The sequence below is a fragment of the Bubalus bubalis genome, chromosome 18 (assembly GCF_019923935.1).
Source record: "Bubalus bubalis isolate 160015118507 breed Murrah chromosome 18, NDDB_SH_1, whole genome shotgun sequence".
Classification (NCBI taxonomy): Eukaryota; Metazoa; Chordata; class Mammalia; order Artiodactyla; family Bovidae; genus Bubalus; species Bubalus bubalis.
The window spans coordinates 1,489,853-1,505,792 of NC_059174.1; the positions used below are offsets into that span (position 1 = coordinate 1,489,853).

The 15,940-nt window shown below is 41.1% G+C and overlaps 1 protein-coding gene across 3 annotated transcripts in view; it reads right to left on the reverse strand.

Moving 5' to 3' along the window:
* Positions 1–15,722, reverse strand: part of LOC102413264 (ATP-dependent RNA helicase DDX19B) — a 21,543-nt gene extending 5,821 nt beyond the window's left edge. Inside the window, exons 1-7 of one of the 3 annotated variants that reach the window (XM_025268379.3) lie at positions 15,636–15,722; positions 6,012–6,060; positions 5,095–5,148; positions 3,751–3,886; positions 3,382–3,474; positions 1,168–1,270; positions 490–604 (exon numbers count right to left, since the gene is read on the reverse strand). In XM_025268379.3, the coding sequence (XP_025124164.2) occupies positions 490–604; positions 1,168–1,270; positions 3,382–3,474; positions 3,751–3,886; positions 5,095–5,148; positions 6,012–6,060; positions 15,636–15,707 (622 nt within the window). In that variant the 5' untranslated portion in view covers positions 15,708–15,722. Of the gene's footprint in view, positions 1–489; positions 605–1,167; positions 1,271–3,381; positions 3,475–3,750; positions 3,887–5,094; positions 5,149–6,011; positions 6,061–12,852; positions 13,034–15,635 lie in introns of those variants that run through there. The other 2 variants (XM_025268380.3, XM_025268381.3) reach the window with 2 other exon arrangements.
* Positions 15,723–15,940: the final 218 nt, after the last annotated feature.

The following is a 15,940-nucleotide window of genomic DNA, read 5'->3' on the forward strand; positions in this document are numbered from 1 at the left end:
TACTGCTAAGTTGCCTCAGTCGTGTCCGACTCTGTGCGACCCCATAGACGGCAGCCCACTAGGCTCCTCTATCCCTGGGATTCTCCAGGCAAGAACACTGGAGTGGGTTGCCATTTCCTTCTCCAATGCATGAAAGTGAAAAGTGAAAGTGAAGTCGCTCAGTCGTGCCTGACTCTTAGCGACCCCATGGACTGGAGCCTACCAGGCTCCTCTGTCCATGGGATTGTCCAGGCAAGAGTACTGGAGTGGGGTACCATTGCCTTCTCTGATCACCAGGGAAGTCCCCTACAATTTACCTTCAAATGATTCACCATCCCCCTCAAGATACACATAATACACATAAAGCAAATATGGCAAAATGTTAACTTTTCAGATCCAGGTGGAAGGCACATGTGTTTATTATAAATTTCAACTACTGCATATGTTTTTGGATTTTTCAAAATAAAAAGTTATTACCTTAATTAACTAGGATCACATATTCATACTCACACTTATTGCCACGAACAGCATAAGCTAGCTTCAGTTCAGGGTAAAATTTGCCCATCTGCTCAATCACTTTTCCCGTTTGAAGGGCAAGCTCATATGTTGGGGAGAGGCACAGACACTGGTAGGGAAAGAGTGCAGAGAGAGAATTCAAGACACTCACTGTTATGCAATGGGGAATTACTATTAGGACTTAATGATTCCTCCAGCTGAGGCTGAAGGGAAGAATATACAGAGTGTACACCATTTGACTGTTTAAGCTGCAAAGTCGGAAGTACAATTCTCAGGGGTCAGAACTCTGGCTGCGTAGACACTTGAGAACAGCTTTTTGGCCACTGGAGTACCAAAAACCACATGTGAGCAGGGATCTGAAATTCCAGCTGGAGATAACCTTCCTTTTCTCTCACTCAGAAGGTTCTCAGAACTTCCTAATGGATGATAGAGATTAAGGAGCTTTTTCCTACAGCTGAAGGAGCATAGCCTGTAAGCACTATCCTAGGACTGGCATGTCTTTGGAAAGGAAAAAGGATTTTTTATGTTATTGGAAGATCAACCATGTTATTTGTGCTCAACTTAAGGGGTTCTAGTTGATATAAAAAGTAATACATAGCTCATCTTTTAATTCATCAAATGGCATTTCCCTTCTAGTTATGAGTAGAAAACTCAGCTTCGCCGAGCCCTTACCTGGGGGTGTCTGTTGGCTGGTTCTACTTGGCTGAGCATGGCCAACACAAAGGCAGCTGTTTTACCAGTACCAGACTGTGACTGGGCAATTAAGTTCTGTGGGCTGCACAAGAACACAAACTGTTCAGGAGTTGAAATCTCATGTATTCTTTCAGTGAATAAAAATGAAGAATAAAGCTTAATTAAATAATGACTATCTCAGCTGGCTTGACAGGAGGCGGCCTTGGCTTCTGTAGTAGAGTACATATACTTGCTTCACAGATAGAAGATTTTATGGTGGAATTTGAAGCACTTCTTATCTTTTATCTACTCTTGACGTAGCAGTGAATGATTCTTCTTTTCTGCTCAAAAACCTCCCCCATTCACTCCAGATTGCATTCAGAGTAAAAGTTAAAATTCTTATAATGCCCTACAAGGTCCCACCTGATGAGGCTCCCCGCTAGCTCTCGGTTCTCATCTGCTGCCAGCTCCCTCACTCTGCTCCACCACCACAGCTGCCCCAGAGCTGCTCAGAACATAGCAGCCGCGCTCTCATCCTCGGGCTTCTGCAGCAGCGAGACACTGCCTGGGACGGCTGTCCCTGTGGCAGCATGCCAACTCTCTTCTCATTCAAGTCTCTGCTCAGATATCACCTATTTAATGAGATTCCACCCTAACTACGTGATTTAAAGTTGCAACTTACTTTGAAATGCCTTAAAAAACAAGAGGTACTGGTGGGCCGATACATGATAAAGCATAGGGAACTGGCAATATATAGGTGTTCACTATAAGCCTTTCAACTTTGTTGTATGTCTGAAAACTTCCATAATAAAACATTGGGGGTAAAACTGCAATCTTGGTCTTCCCAATCCCCTCCTATCATGCTCTGTTTATTTTTCTCCTTAGCACTTACCACCTTTTTAAAAGAGAGCTTTATTGAGATGTAATTCATGTACCATGCTGTTCATCCATTTAAAGTATATAAGTCAGTCTTTTTGGTATATGACTTTAATGATTTTTTAAAAATTGTGGTAAAATATATAACATAAAATTTGCCATTTTAAAGTATACAATTCAGTGGCATTAATTATATTTACAATCTATCACCTTTAAACATACTGTATATTTATTTTTAATAAAAATAAATCTATACTCCAAACTAGAATGTAAGCTCCTTGTGGGCAAGAATTTTCATCTGCTGGGTTCACTAATGTATCTAAGTTCCTAGTACAGTATGTGTCACAAACCAAGTCTTCAATAAATAAGTTAATGAAGGACAAGTATTAGAAAATCCTCAGAGCTCTTCTAACATTGACAGTCTAACAGTGAGCATCTATGAAAGCATCAAGATTCATAAATACAAGTGGCAATTAGAAACAGTATAATAAATATTCCATTTATTCATTTTAAGTATGCTCAAAATGTTATTTAAACAAAAAGACATTAACCATCTTGAAAAAATATCACTATTGTGACACAGGACATAAAAAACTTTTAGAGAATACAGACCTACAATATCTGTTTTCAGACAAATAGGGAAAGGGGTTTTCAGGATTTAGGATTTTATGCAATTTTATATAATCATATGTCATGTAGGGGTCAATTTTTATAAAAAGCTCCTTATGTTCTAGAACCCTGTTCTCAAAGTGTGGTCTGACTCCAGCAGCACCAACAACACTGGGAAGCGTCTTAGAAATGGTGAGCCTCAGTCCCCACCTCAGACTCACTGAGACCAGAATCTGCATTTCAATAAAGTCCCATGAGTTTCACATGCCTCTGAAAATGTGAGCAGCACTGCCCAGAAAACAGTGTTAGCAATGGTACTGTTCTGATCGCCTCAATCCCTGTTTAGTTTCTGTCATCTACATTTGACACATGTATTTTACTTACCCATATAATGAAATCATGGTGTATATAAATGGTATAAATGTACATGTATTTACCAACATAGAAGTATTATCATATAATTATCATATCAAAAAAAGTATTTAACCATTTTATATGGTTCCTTTAAGCAAAAAGTATACAAATCCATGTTTACATAGTAAAACATCTAGAAGTCTACTCCAAATATTAATAGTGTGGAGAGGAGGGAGATAAGAAATTTTTTCTTTTCTTATTTTTTACTGTTTTTAACTTTTCTAAAATGAACATGTATATATATATATATTTTTTTTAATAATGAAAGTAAAAAAAAAAGTCACAAATGGGATAGAGGTGCATCAGGACACATACGGCTCAGCAAGCATTAAAGGCAATGCATTCTCTTGTATCTTGGATGGACGGTTGAAGCCCATGGCATAGACTCCTTGGAGAAGCTGTGGTTTCCTAGAAAAACAGTTTAAAATGAAAATCACAGTCTCTGGTTGAAGAAAGAAGCCAAGTATCTAGCTAACAATACTAAAACTATGAATAGGGCACGATGTATGCGTGTAGCTAAAGCTTTTACAAATTACCAGGAAATTTTACTTACTAACCCAAAACAGCTAAATTCTTTTATTAAACTTGTATTAGCTAAAAATGTTCTGTAGTGATGAAAAAATACATGTTAACAGGCCTAAAATTTCTAGTTAAACACAAAGGGGAGAGTCAGAAAGTACTCACAGCCGAAGCTCCTCGAAGGACTTGACTGAGTAGAGTGGGGAGTTGGGGTCCCGCTGCAGGACCTCCACTTGGTTGGTGTTATCGACAAGGTTGCTTCTGATCAGCTTGTTGAGTAAGGACTGGGCGGCTCTGTCCTCTGTAGGAAAAAAGCATCAAGATTTTTAGAAGTCCATGAAATCCAGCATGATCTCTGAATTCAGCTGCCATTAGTATTTTAAGCAATAACATGTATTTGTACTGGGACTCCTAATTCAAGGTAGAGTTTAGTTCTGATTTATAAGCATAATTAAAATAGTTTATTAAAAGCAAAGTTTATGACACTCATATCATCTGTTGGGGCCTCATATTCTTCTCCAGAACTCTATTCCTAACAACTATCCTTTCTTGAAGTTACTGATTCCTCCTCTCAAAACCCAAACATTTACTCTCCAATATGTAACCAATATAAATTTTAAAATCATGAGTTTAAAAACCCCATCACAATAATGGGGGAAAAAAAGCAAATTGACAAAGTCTGTATCTTGATATTGGATAAGCTGTTTGCATCTTGTTATTTATGTTAAATTGTCAAAATATCATCAAATATAATTTTATTAGAAAATGGAGATGCAAGTTAAAATTTCTTTTATAAAGACCTGTACAAGGTAATCATTCTGGGAATATTTCCTGCTGCTGTTAAAGTTTATCATCTGTTCAAAGTAAAATTTCTCTATAATGTAAAGAATTAGAATCCCTTTAGAAAAAAAGAAAGAAAGTGAGTCGCTCAGTCGTGTCCGACTCTTTGTGACCTCATGGACCGTAGCCTACCAGGTTCCTCCATCCATGGGATTCTCCAGGCAAGAATACTGGAATAGGTTGCCATTTCCTTCTCCAGATCTTCCCAACCCAGGCACTGAACCCTGGGCTCCCGCTATAATGCAGCAGACGCTTTCCTGTCTGAGCCACCAGGGAAGTCCACTGGCAGGTGGGTATAAACCTCCTAGAACCCCCTTACCAATGACTATATTGAATTCTTACTAGCACTGTGGTGGTGGTGTAGTCACTAAGTCGTGTCTGACTTTGTGTCCCCAGGGACTGTAGCACGCCAGGCTCCTCTGTCCATGGGATTCTTCAGGCAAGAATACTGGAGTGGGTTGCCATTTCCTTCTCCTGGGGATCTTCCCGACCCAAGAATAGAACCTGGATCCCCTGCATTGCAGATTTACTGACTGAGTTAGGAGAGAACACTAGCACTGTGACTTCCATTAAACTCTAGCCAAGTCACGGTGCAAAAATGAAACCTCCTAACACTCCATTCTCTTAGACTGTAGAACTCCACGTATACATAACTCTAGGCTAGGTTACCTTTCTCTTCTTCATCAGCCTTCTCTGCATTAGCATTGGTCTTGACAACAGCACCTTTATCAGACACAAAGCGGCCGTCATTCAAAATCACATCCCATACCCAAGAGCTGAGACAGTTCAAATTCTATGAGACACTAGAAATGTAAAGGCCTGGGGAGCAAAAAAATAAATGAGGAAACCAAGCCACAGATAAAAACATTTTATTGTTACTATATACACAAAGGTATGAAAACTGATGCTTACTTTCAGTTCTTTCCTAGTCCAAGTCCTCTAACTGTACCTCAAAAACTATTAATCCCTCACAGCATCAATATTTCTCAAATGTTATAGAACGATGATTACATGACTTTGATGCTCAACAGGGGAATACCTATGCAGATCATAGTTCATCAATATACACACCACAGTGCCATTAGAAGTCTATGTGTATAAACTGTTGATTAATAGAAACATATATTCAGTGTTGTAGTTATATAAAGATATACAGAAAAAGATCTGAGTAAGGTAAATGTTACAATTTCTCCCTTACAACTTTAAATACATGAACAAAAATTCAATGGACATCTTAGATTTTGTAGATATGGTTTTACAATAATTACAACAGGTTAGCCCTCAGGTTGCTCATACTTTGTCTATCTCATCTCAAATTCAGGAATATTTTAAAAAACAAATAATCATTGGCAGTATATTTTCATGGTTAGTGATATATTTAATAATTTATAAGCCAATTAGGTATCCTCATATTTATATGAAGCATAACAAAACAATCCAGTTTGTTGATTCCCAAATCAAATAACTCCCAGTATCTGCCTGCCTCCTGTCTGGTACGTATATAATTTTTTTTTCCCAGTTGTTATATTAAAACAAATACTAAAGGAAATCATTTTTTGTTTTCAAAATAGCATTTAGTCACTCACCATTGGCATCTGATTTGATTTTCTCTTCCTTAAGATGCAAGTTGCTCAACTAAATGGAGAATATGGGGGGAGAAGTGTCAGGAAAATCACTTAAAAGATTTTGCGTCAATAGTGCCTCCCTCAGTGAAGCTGGGAAGAAATCGACCACTCTCGTGACCTATTATTCATTAGGGTATATTCATTAGGCCGTTCTGCTGGGCTCCTTTTGTTTACTAAACGTTAGAGAATAAACAAAATATCCCACAAGTACAGCAGTACTGAGCCGAAGCTCCTGCATTTTGGTCACCTGATGCAAAGAGCCACTGGAAAAGACCCTGGTGCTGGCAAAGATCGAGGGCAAGAGGAAAAGCGGGTGACAGAGGATGAGATGGGTGGATAGCATCACCGATACAATGGACATGAATTTCAGCAAACTCTGGGAGACAGTGAAGGACAGGGAAGCTTGGTGTGCTACAGTCCATGGGGTTTCAGAGTTGGACATGAGTTAGCAACAGCAGTAGAAAAAAATGGTTACACAACAGCTCAAAATCCACACTTCCTAACTGCAATCCCTAGAAATAATTATAGTTTGTGAGTTTGCTTAATGCACTGATTACACACCTTCTCACAGTCTCTCAATAGAATACCATGTGAGTTGTCACTCTCATTTTTCAAACGAGAAAATTTAAAGAGATACTGGAAAATGCAGTCATTCTTCAAACAGAGAACGCTGAGGTGGGAGGTCTGTGATGAAAAGCATCTGTGGGCGCAGATCAGTTAGGCTACAGGCTGGTTCAGGCCCCAGGGCCACAGCAGGCCGAGGTGCAGCCTCTCGTTCAGGCTGCCTTGTGCTGGATGTCTGGTATTTAAGTTGGGAACAGCCTACAGCACCATGGCACACTGTGCAATCAAGGTACAGAACAGGATCAAGTGGAACAGAAAGGAAGGGAACAGAGGAAAGACATTTTAAAGAAAGATTTAGTAGGACTTTGACCAAACACAGTTAGGGATATCCTAGAAGGACTTATCTCCCCTATTATTATAAAAATTTGTCAATTACACCTCAATAAAGCCAAAAGAAAAAAAAAGGAAAGACTAGAACAGAACATAAAGTCAGGGGATATTTCTGTTTTTAGTTTACCTTTGGATTAAGGACAGAGTAGGTGCTCTAGTCAAAATATTAAAACTAGGGCTTAAGACATCATGGAGAGAAGGGAAAAAGAATGAAAATCACCGTTATCAAATGGCTGCTTCTTAAAGCACCGCCTGCACAGGTTTTCTATGTCTTGAGGTTCATTTCTGTTTTTTAAGTGGAGAGAGGAATGAAAAAGCTTCTAATGAGTGGTTAGCTGGGAATGGAGGAACTTCACTTCTATTGATGGAAACTGTAAAGGGAGTTTCTGGTGTCTGTCTACTTTGGTGTTGGGGTGGAGGGAAGAGGAAGAAGGGGGGAAGACTTTTAAATGAGTAAAAAATGGAGCTAGAGGAATATTTAAAATACAAGGGCTTCCTTTGTGGCTCGGTGGTAAGGAATCTGCCTGCCACTGCAGGAGACATTGGTTCAATCCCTGGGTCAGGAAGATCCCCCAGAGGAGGAAATGGCAACCCACTCCAGTGTTCTTGCCTGAAAAAATCCCATGGACAAAGGAGCCTGGCGGGCTACAGTGCTGGGGTTGCAGAGAGCTGGACGTGACTTAGCGCCTGAACAACCACAGCCTGCGCTGTACGCGGCACAGGCACCTGCATCACGCCACTCCTGTGCAGGTACTCAGTGGCAGCTCCACAAAACAGAAGCAACAGCTGTCTTTACTCCTTTGTTCAGTTTTAGAATATTGGGATCTATTATAATTCACCTGTGCATGATGAAGTAAATGTACAAAACTTATCCAGGTTCAGCTAATCTCTACAACATGAACTAGTAATTTAAAAGATTCCTGCAAAGAAACTGAATTATAGAAAACTACAACCACAATAATAGCTACTACTTACACAGCACTTATTTCAGGCATGTCCGAAAATTAATGAGGTGGGTACTCTGTTTATCCCCATTTAACAGATGTGGGAACTGAAGCACAGCAAGTTCAGTAATTTGCCAGAAGTCATGCAACTCCTAAGTGAGGGTCTCAGAATACAAATCCAAGTCTGTCTGGTTACAAAGTCTTAGGTCTTAACTTCTACACAATAGAGCCTCTCATAGGTAATACTAATCTCAAAAAACAAATAATAAAGATGATACAATGATGCGGTCACTTTGGAAAACAGTATAGCAGTTCTTCAAAACTTAAACACAGAGTTACTATATAATCCAGCAATACCACTTTTAGATAGATACCCAAGTGAATTGAAAATGTATGTTCATACAAAAACTTGTACATGATGATTGTACCAACATTATTCATAATAGCTAAAAAGTAGAAATAATTCAAATGCCCATCAGTGGACACCAATGAATAGATAAATAAAATGTGGCATATCTATATATCATCATTTGGCAACAAAAATTAATGAAGTATTGATATATGCCGCAACATAGATGAACCCTGAAAATGTGCTCAGTGAAAGAAGCCAGCCACAGAAGAGCACGTATTTATTCCATTTATATGCAACATCCTGAATAGGCAGACCTAAAGAGACAGAAAACAGATAGTGGCTACAAAGGGCTGGGCCGAGGAGAAATAGGGGGTCTGGGATGATGAAAATGTTCTAAAATTGACTGTGGTAATGTTGATCCAATCTTCCTACTACATAAAAAAATCAACTCAAAATGGATCATAGTCATAAATGTGACATTTAAAGCCATAAATCTTCTAGAAGAAAATACAGGTGAAAAACTTCGTGGACTTGGGTAAGGTATACTTCTTAGAACACAGAAAGAACTAATCATGAAAAAATTGACAAATTAGAATTAGCCAAAATTGAAAGTGTCTGTTCTTCAAAAAGTACTGTTAAGAAAATTTAAATGTTAAGTTTCAGTCAGGGAGAATATTTATGCAAATGACATATTTGATAAAGGACTTGTATCCAGAATACATGAAGAATTCTCCCAACTCAATAATAAGAAAACAATCATTTTTTTAAAATCATCAATCAGTTTTTTTTTAATTGGCAAAAGATTTGAAAAGCCACTTCAAGAAGTTATAGAGGCAGCAAAGCACATAAAAAGATGCTCAACATCATTAGTCATTCAATTCAGTTCAGTCGCTCAGTCGTGTCTGACTCTTTGGGACCCCATGGACTGCAGCACACCAGGCTTCCCGGTCCATCATCAACTCCCAGAGTTTACTCAAACTCATGTCCATTGAGTCAGTGATGCCATCCAACCATCTCATCCTCTGTCGTCCCCTTCTCCCGCCTTCAATCTTTCCCAACATCAGGGTCTTTTCAAATGAGTCAGCTCTTCACATCACGTGTCCAAAGTATTGGAGTTTCAGCTTCAACATCATTCCTTTCAATGGATATTCAGGACTGATTTCCTTTAGGATGGACTGGTTGGATCTCCTTGTAGTCATTAAGGAAACGTAAGTTAAAACCTCGTAAGATATCACTATACACCTATTAGAATGGAGGGAAAAACTGGCCATGCTGTCCTGCTGAGAATGTGAAGCAACTAGAGCTCTCACATGTTGCTGGTGGTAATACAAAATGCTACAGCCCTTTGGAAAACAGTTTGGTATATAACTTACAAAGTTAAACATACACTTAACATATAACCCAACAAATCACACTACTAGATATCTACAGAAGAGAACGTGAGTTTGAGTGAACTCCGGGAGTTGGTGATGGACACGGAGGCCTGGTGTGCTGCGATTCATGGGGTTGTAAAGAGTCGGACACGACTGAGTGACTGAACTGAATTGAACTGAACCGAAGAGAAATGCAGACATAAGTCCATACCGAAATCTGTATATCCTAATGTATATAACAGCTTTATTCGTAAATACCCTCAAACTAGAAAATACCCAAATGTTCATCAACAGAAGGTTAAGCAAGCTGTGGTACACCCATACATGGAATACTACCCAGCAATACAAAAAGAACAAACTACTGAAAGCCAGATTTTTCAAAAGGTTTGCATACTGTATAATACCATTTATACTACATTTTGGAAAAGGTATAAGTAAAATGACAGAAAACAGATCAGCAGTTGCCAGAGAAGGGTAGAGACAAGAAAGTGAATGCAAGAAAAGTTTGGGGGAACTTTTTAGGGTGGTGGAAACGCTCTCTATCTTGATTGTGGTGGTGGTGACAGGACTGTATGCCTCTGTCAAAACTCACAGAACTGTAGCACAAGGGGAATTTTACTTTAAACTATATCACAATAAACTTGACTTTAAAAATTTTTTAAATTAATGAGATTCAACATTCATCTAATAAGAGTCTGAAATGAGGGAATGAAAATAAAAACAAAGGAGAAGAAATCAACAATGAAAAATTTTAAGAAAACTTCCCATAACACAAGGGCAGAGTTTTCAGAATGAAGTTCCCACCCCATGCCTAATAAAAAGAATGAAAATAAACTCATATCAAGACACATTATCATGAATTTTCTGATGACTGGAGACAAACAGGAGATTCTTCAAGCTTATAAAGGGAAAAGGGGGTCACATCAGTAATCAGGATGGTCTCAGACATCTCAACAACAAATACAGAAATCCAGAAGGCAGTAGAACAATGTCTTTAAAATTTGGCAGGTGGGGCTCCTCTAGTGGCTCAGTGGTAAAGAATCTGTCTGCCAGTGCAGGAGACATAAGTTGAATCCCTGATCTGGGAAGATCCCACATGTCATGGAGCGACTGAGCCCGGGGAGCACAACTACTGAGCCTGTGCTCTAGAACCCGAGCCCGGGAGCTGCGACTCCTGAACCCGCAAACCGCAGTTACTTAAGCCCACACACCCTAGAGCCCATGCTGTGCGGTAAGAGAAACCGTGGTGATGAGAAGCCCACACATCACAACTAGAGAAAAGCCTAAGCAGCAACAAAGACCCAGCACAGACATAAATTAAAAAAAAAAAATTTTTTTTTAATTGTCAGGAAAATAATTTCCAACCTACAATTAATGCTACACCTAGCAATACTATTATTCAAGTGATAGGGCAAAAAAAACTAATTTCAGAAAGGCAGTATCTTAAAAAATTGACTTCCTATACACCTTCAGAAAGATGATATATGACTCCACCAAATCAAGAAAGAAGTAGAGGGGGATGAAGAAATGAAAGGATCCAGTACAAGAGAAGAGGGGCAAGTCCCCTGAATGAGGGCAAAGAGAAATTTGCCCTGTTCCCCTCCAGCCCCTAAAACAAACTGGGGCAATTAGTACAGTTCAAAACAGGCTACAAGACCTTGGAGAAATGAAACTGAAAGAATACTTGGTGTGTGGGGACATCTTGAGATAAACTTAGACGATTAGCAAAGAGCCTGGGGTTGAACTGGTGATAAGCACAAAACAAAAACATAAATTCCAAGGAAAAAGTTCTAGAGGAAAAATATTTGAGTTATTAATATAAACACAGGAAACTGATCTAACTAAAATCACAGTGGAAGATGAGGAATAGGAAGGTGTGATTCTGTGGTGGGAAAAGGAGGATGGACCAAAGTGTCAAAATCAATAAGCACCTAAAACAGAAAACTGAACAAGTAGCAAGGCAAGCATGTAATTCAGGGAACAAGGAGGTCAATATCGTAGATGAATGTCAAGAGAAACAGCAGTTTTCTTTGGGGAGGAAAAAATTGACTCCTTAGGTGCATATGAAACTTAATCACTTATAAAAAAAAATACTAAGTCTTTGTTCTCCAGAAATTCACAGACAACCTAGATAGCATATTAAAAAGCAGAGATATTGCTTTGCCAACAAAGGTCCGTCTAGTCAAGGCTATGGTTTTTCCTGTGGTCACGTATGGATGTGAGAGTTGGACTGTGAAGAAAGATGAGCGCCGAAGAATTGATGCTTTTGAAGTGTGGTGTTGGAGAAGACTCTTGAGAGTCCCTTGGACTGCAAGGAGATCCAACCAGTCCATTCGGAAGGAGATCAGCCCTGGGATTTCTTTGGAAGGAATGATGCTAAAGCTGAAACTCCAGTACTTTGGCCACCTCATGCGAAGGGTTGACTCATTAGAAAAGACTCTGATGCTGGGAGGGATTGGGGGCAAGAGGAGAAGGGGATGACAGAGGATGAGATGGCTGGATGGCATCACCAACTCTATGGACGTGAGTTTGAGTGAACTCCAGGAATTGGTGATGGGCAGGGAGGCCTGGCATGCTGCAATTCATGGGGTCGCAAAGAGTCGGACACGACTGAGCGACAGAACTGAACTAAGGTACCAAAAAAGCGGGTTCAAAGCACTATCATAATGCGAGTGTTTAGGCGGGAAAAATTAATTCTACACAGTAGCGTTTAACATATATCTTGCTTACTGTGTGTGAGGCCCACAACAAAGTTAAGCTGATCACGAGAGGATTTACTGACTGCCGGGCCCACTGAGTGGATCATTCATCATCAATGAGCAAGCTGAGGAAGCACACAAACATGAGTAAGCTATGGTTCCTGGACACAAGCAGCTCAGAATGGGGAAGTGGAAAATGACACCTAAATAGGTGATTACTACAGTTCAAGGCGTTAAGTGCAATCCTGACTCCAGAAAGACAGGCGGGCGGCTGGCTCTTTGCCGAAGGGAGCGCTCACCTGTGCTTACGTAACCCGGGGGAGGCTGGCGGGTGGGGAAACAAAGCCAGCTCAGGGTCCAGGCTCCATCCCCACAAGCACCCCATCCCGGTTCAGACCAACCCAGGGAGTGACTTTTTCCAGGATCTGATCCCCGGCCAAAACTGGCCCCCTGACCCTTTCACGGCTGAAACCAACTCACCGACTCGGCAGCCGCTTCCTGCTCGTCCACAGCCAGGGCCCACGAGTCGGTGGCCATGGTCACGGGCACAGGCTGGGACTCAAGGGCTAGCGAACGAGGCAGCTCGTGCGGCGCGATCAGCAATCCGGGGCCACTCCAACCCCGGGGAGGGGGAAGTCACTCGCTCCGGAGCTAGGGACCGGAAGCGGCGCGCCCCAGTGACGTCAGAGTCCGCGCCGGCCCGCCGAACCCTCGCCCTCTTTGGGCTGCCGTTTTTGTCAGCCTTCAAACCTCCACCTCTTCATTGCTCTTAAGTTTCTTATCCAACGTCCAGAACCGTAGACTAAGGTAGTATCTTAAAGTGCCTAGGCTCCTGTCAACTGGCTCTCCAACCGAAGAGCAAAACCACATTTTCCCCCAGCACAGTGATATAGAAGATGCTCATATACATTGAATGTACCAGTACACAAAACCATTACGGATAGTGAGCAAAATGATTTTGAAACAAGCAAATTTTTTTTTTCCTTCCCTTTTCGGGTTGGTAAATTTTTAATGTCCAGGTGTTAGCTAACGTATTGGGAATCAGCCGTCTCAAACACCGTTTGCTTAAAATTTTGTCCCACAGACTTATGTGGCAACAGCACTTACAGGAATCTAACCAAAATCACTGCAGATGGTGACTGCAGCCATGAAATTAAAAGACGCTTACTCCTTGAAAGGAAAGTTATGACCAACTTAGATAGCATATTGAAAGGCAGAGACATTACTTTGCCAACAAAGGTCCCTCTAGTCAAGGCTGTGGTTTTTCCAGTGGTCATGTATGGATGTGAGAGTTGGACTGTGAAGAAAGATGAGCGCCGAAGAATTGATGCTTTTGAAGTGTGGTGTTGGAGAAGACTCTTGAGAGTCCCTTGGACTGCAAGGAGATCCAACCAGTCCATTCTGAAGATCAGCCCTGGGTGTTTTTTGGAAGGAATGATGCTAAAGCTGAAACTCCAGTACTTTGGCCACCTCATGCGAAGAGTTGACTCATTGGAAAAGACTCTGATGCTGGGAGGGATTGGGGGCAGGAGGAGAAGGGGATGACAGAGGATGAGATGGCTGGATGGCATCACCGACTCGATGGACGTGAGTCTGAGTGAACTCCGGGAGTTGGTGATGGACAGGGAAGCCTGGTGTGCTGCGATTCGTGGGGTCGCAGAGTCGGACACGACCGAGTGACTGAACTGAACTGAACTGAACTGAACCTTGAAAAATACTCAACGAGGGTGCTGGGGAAATGTGTTCCAGGTAAAATATCAGAGACAAAGAGCAAGTAGGTTTGTGGAACGAAAACAGTTTCTGGAATGATAACAAGAATTAGCGATGAAGTTGGTAGGAGGCTGATGAAAAAGGAGCCGCGTGGAGCAGCTTAATGAGCAAATGAATTCATTCGAGGGAACACCCCATTCTGGTGTGACTTTTAGAGTTAGCTTTGTCTGGGCTAGAATCCCAGCTCTCTCACATAAGCATTCTATGATTGGGAGCATTTTTGAAAAGGAATAAAGATGTATATATTGGGCTTTAAGAAGAGGTAAAATAAGAAAAAAGGATAAAATAAGGATTAAGTGTGACAGTTTAACTGGGATCAAACATTTCCTTGTTACTTCACTAGAAAGAAGCTGGGCAATTTCTCTGAAACCTGAGAAATGAATCCCTACTTCTCCCACTTTGCCACTCATGCACCACAACAAATTAATTTCAAATAATAGTGGGCTCTATGTGGAATTTTACTTGTAAAGTGTAAGTAAAAATGTTTCGAAAAGGGTAAATCAGTTCCTGCTGTCCTCTTCGTGCCAGGATTCTTTTTCTCCAACACTTTTTACAGAGTTAATTTGGAGAAGATTCTTTTGGACCCTGCAGATGAGGATGTGCAGGAAGAAAAAAGTAAATATGCATATGGCAGGCCATGATCTACATCTCATTATGTGAGAAGCAACCTTGGGACTCTTTTGCCAAATTATATTGATCACAGGAGTAAAAGTGGTTAAAGAACCTTTAAGTTTAATGAGTTTAAAGGTAAATCATCAAAGGTGCAGGGCTGTATACAATAGAATTCACTTGTGCAAACAAAACAAACACAAATATGCTTGTACATACTATAGAAAATGTATAATACACACACAAAAGTGGTATCAGTGGTTGCTTCTACTGAGAGGCTCTAAAGTCTGGGTTGGGAGGAAACTGCGTACAGTTCATCCTCTGAAAGTTATTTTTCATGTGTGTGTTTTCCTTTTAAAATTGTATTTCAGACAAACAGGAAAGGGAATTCTGTAACAGACAACAGTTAAGATTCAAATGAATCCCCTGCATTGCCATCCCAAGAGACAATGTCCTGGATTTTAGTGCTTATCTTCCCCATAAATGCTTTCAGTGTGTATAGATTTTTCTTAAAAACAAACTTAACAAGCCTCAGGAATCTAGACTTTTCTATGTCCACTTTCAACACCTGCACAGTGTGAGACTCCTGCTAAGAAGGCAACTAGTTTCCAAAGTAGGGGATGGAGCGAGGACTCCAGGGATTTTAAATTCAATCGCCTGCATCCTGCCTCCTCTGAAATTATGGTAAACACCCATATCACAGTTCGAGGATTCAACATCACAAGGTTAAGAGCGTTCTACCCAGTGCCTGGTCTGTGGCGAACGTTTGATTAAATACCGGCTGTTATTATTATTCCTGTTCCCCGCCCCCGTGGGGGGGTCGGGAGAAGGAGACACCTAAATATGGGGAAGAGGCTCTCACACCTACGCTCAGAGATACTCACATCGCGCACAGGCAGAGCGAACCGAAAGCGCCCTAAGGCGCGGCCGCGTACCCGGCCAGCAGCCCCGGCCATCGCCGCTCAGCATGGCGGTTACCTCTGCCAACTGCCGCTCACAGCCAGAGCCTCATTGGCTGATGCATGGAAGCCTGTCCCACCAGCCAATCAGAGGAGGGGGCAGCAAGCGTTGCGACTGCGCGCCTGTGTGCCTAAGGTTCCTGGACTGTTACTAGCAGGTAATAAAGTAACTCTTTGAAAGGGGGTTGTGAGATTCAGTGTCTGCTACTGCTGAGTCATTTCAGTAGTGT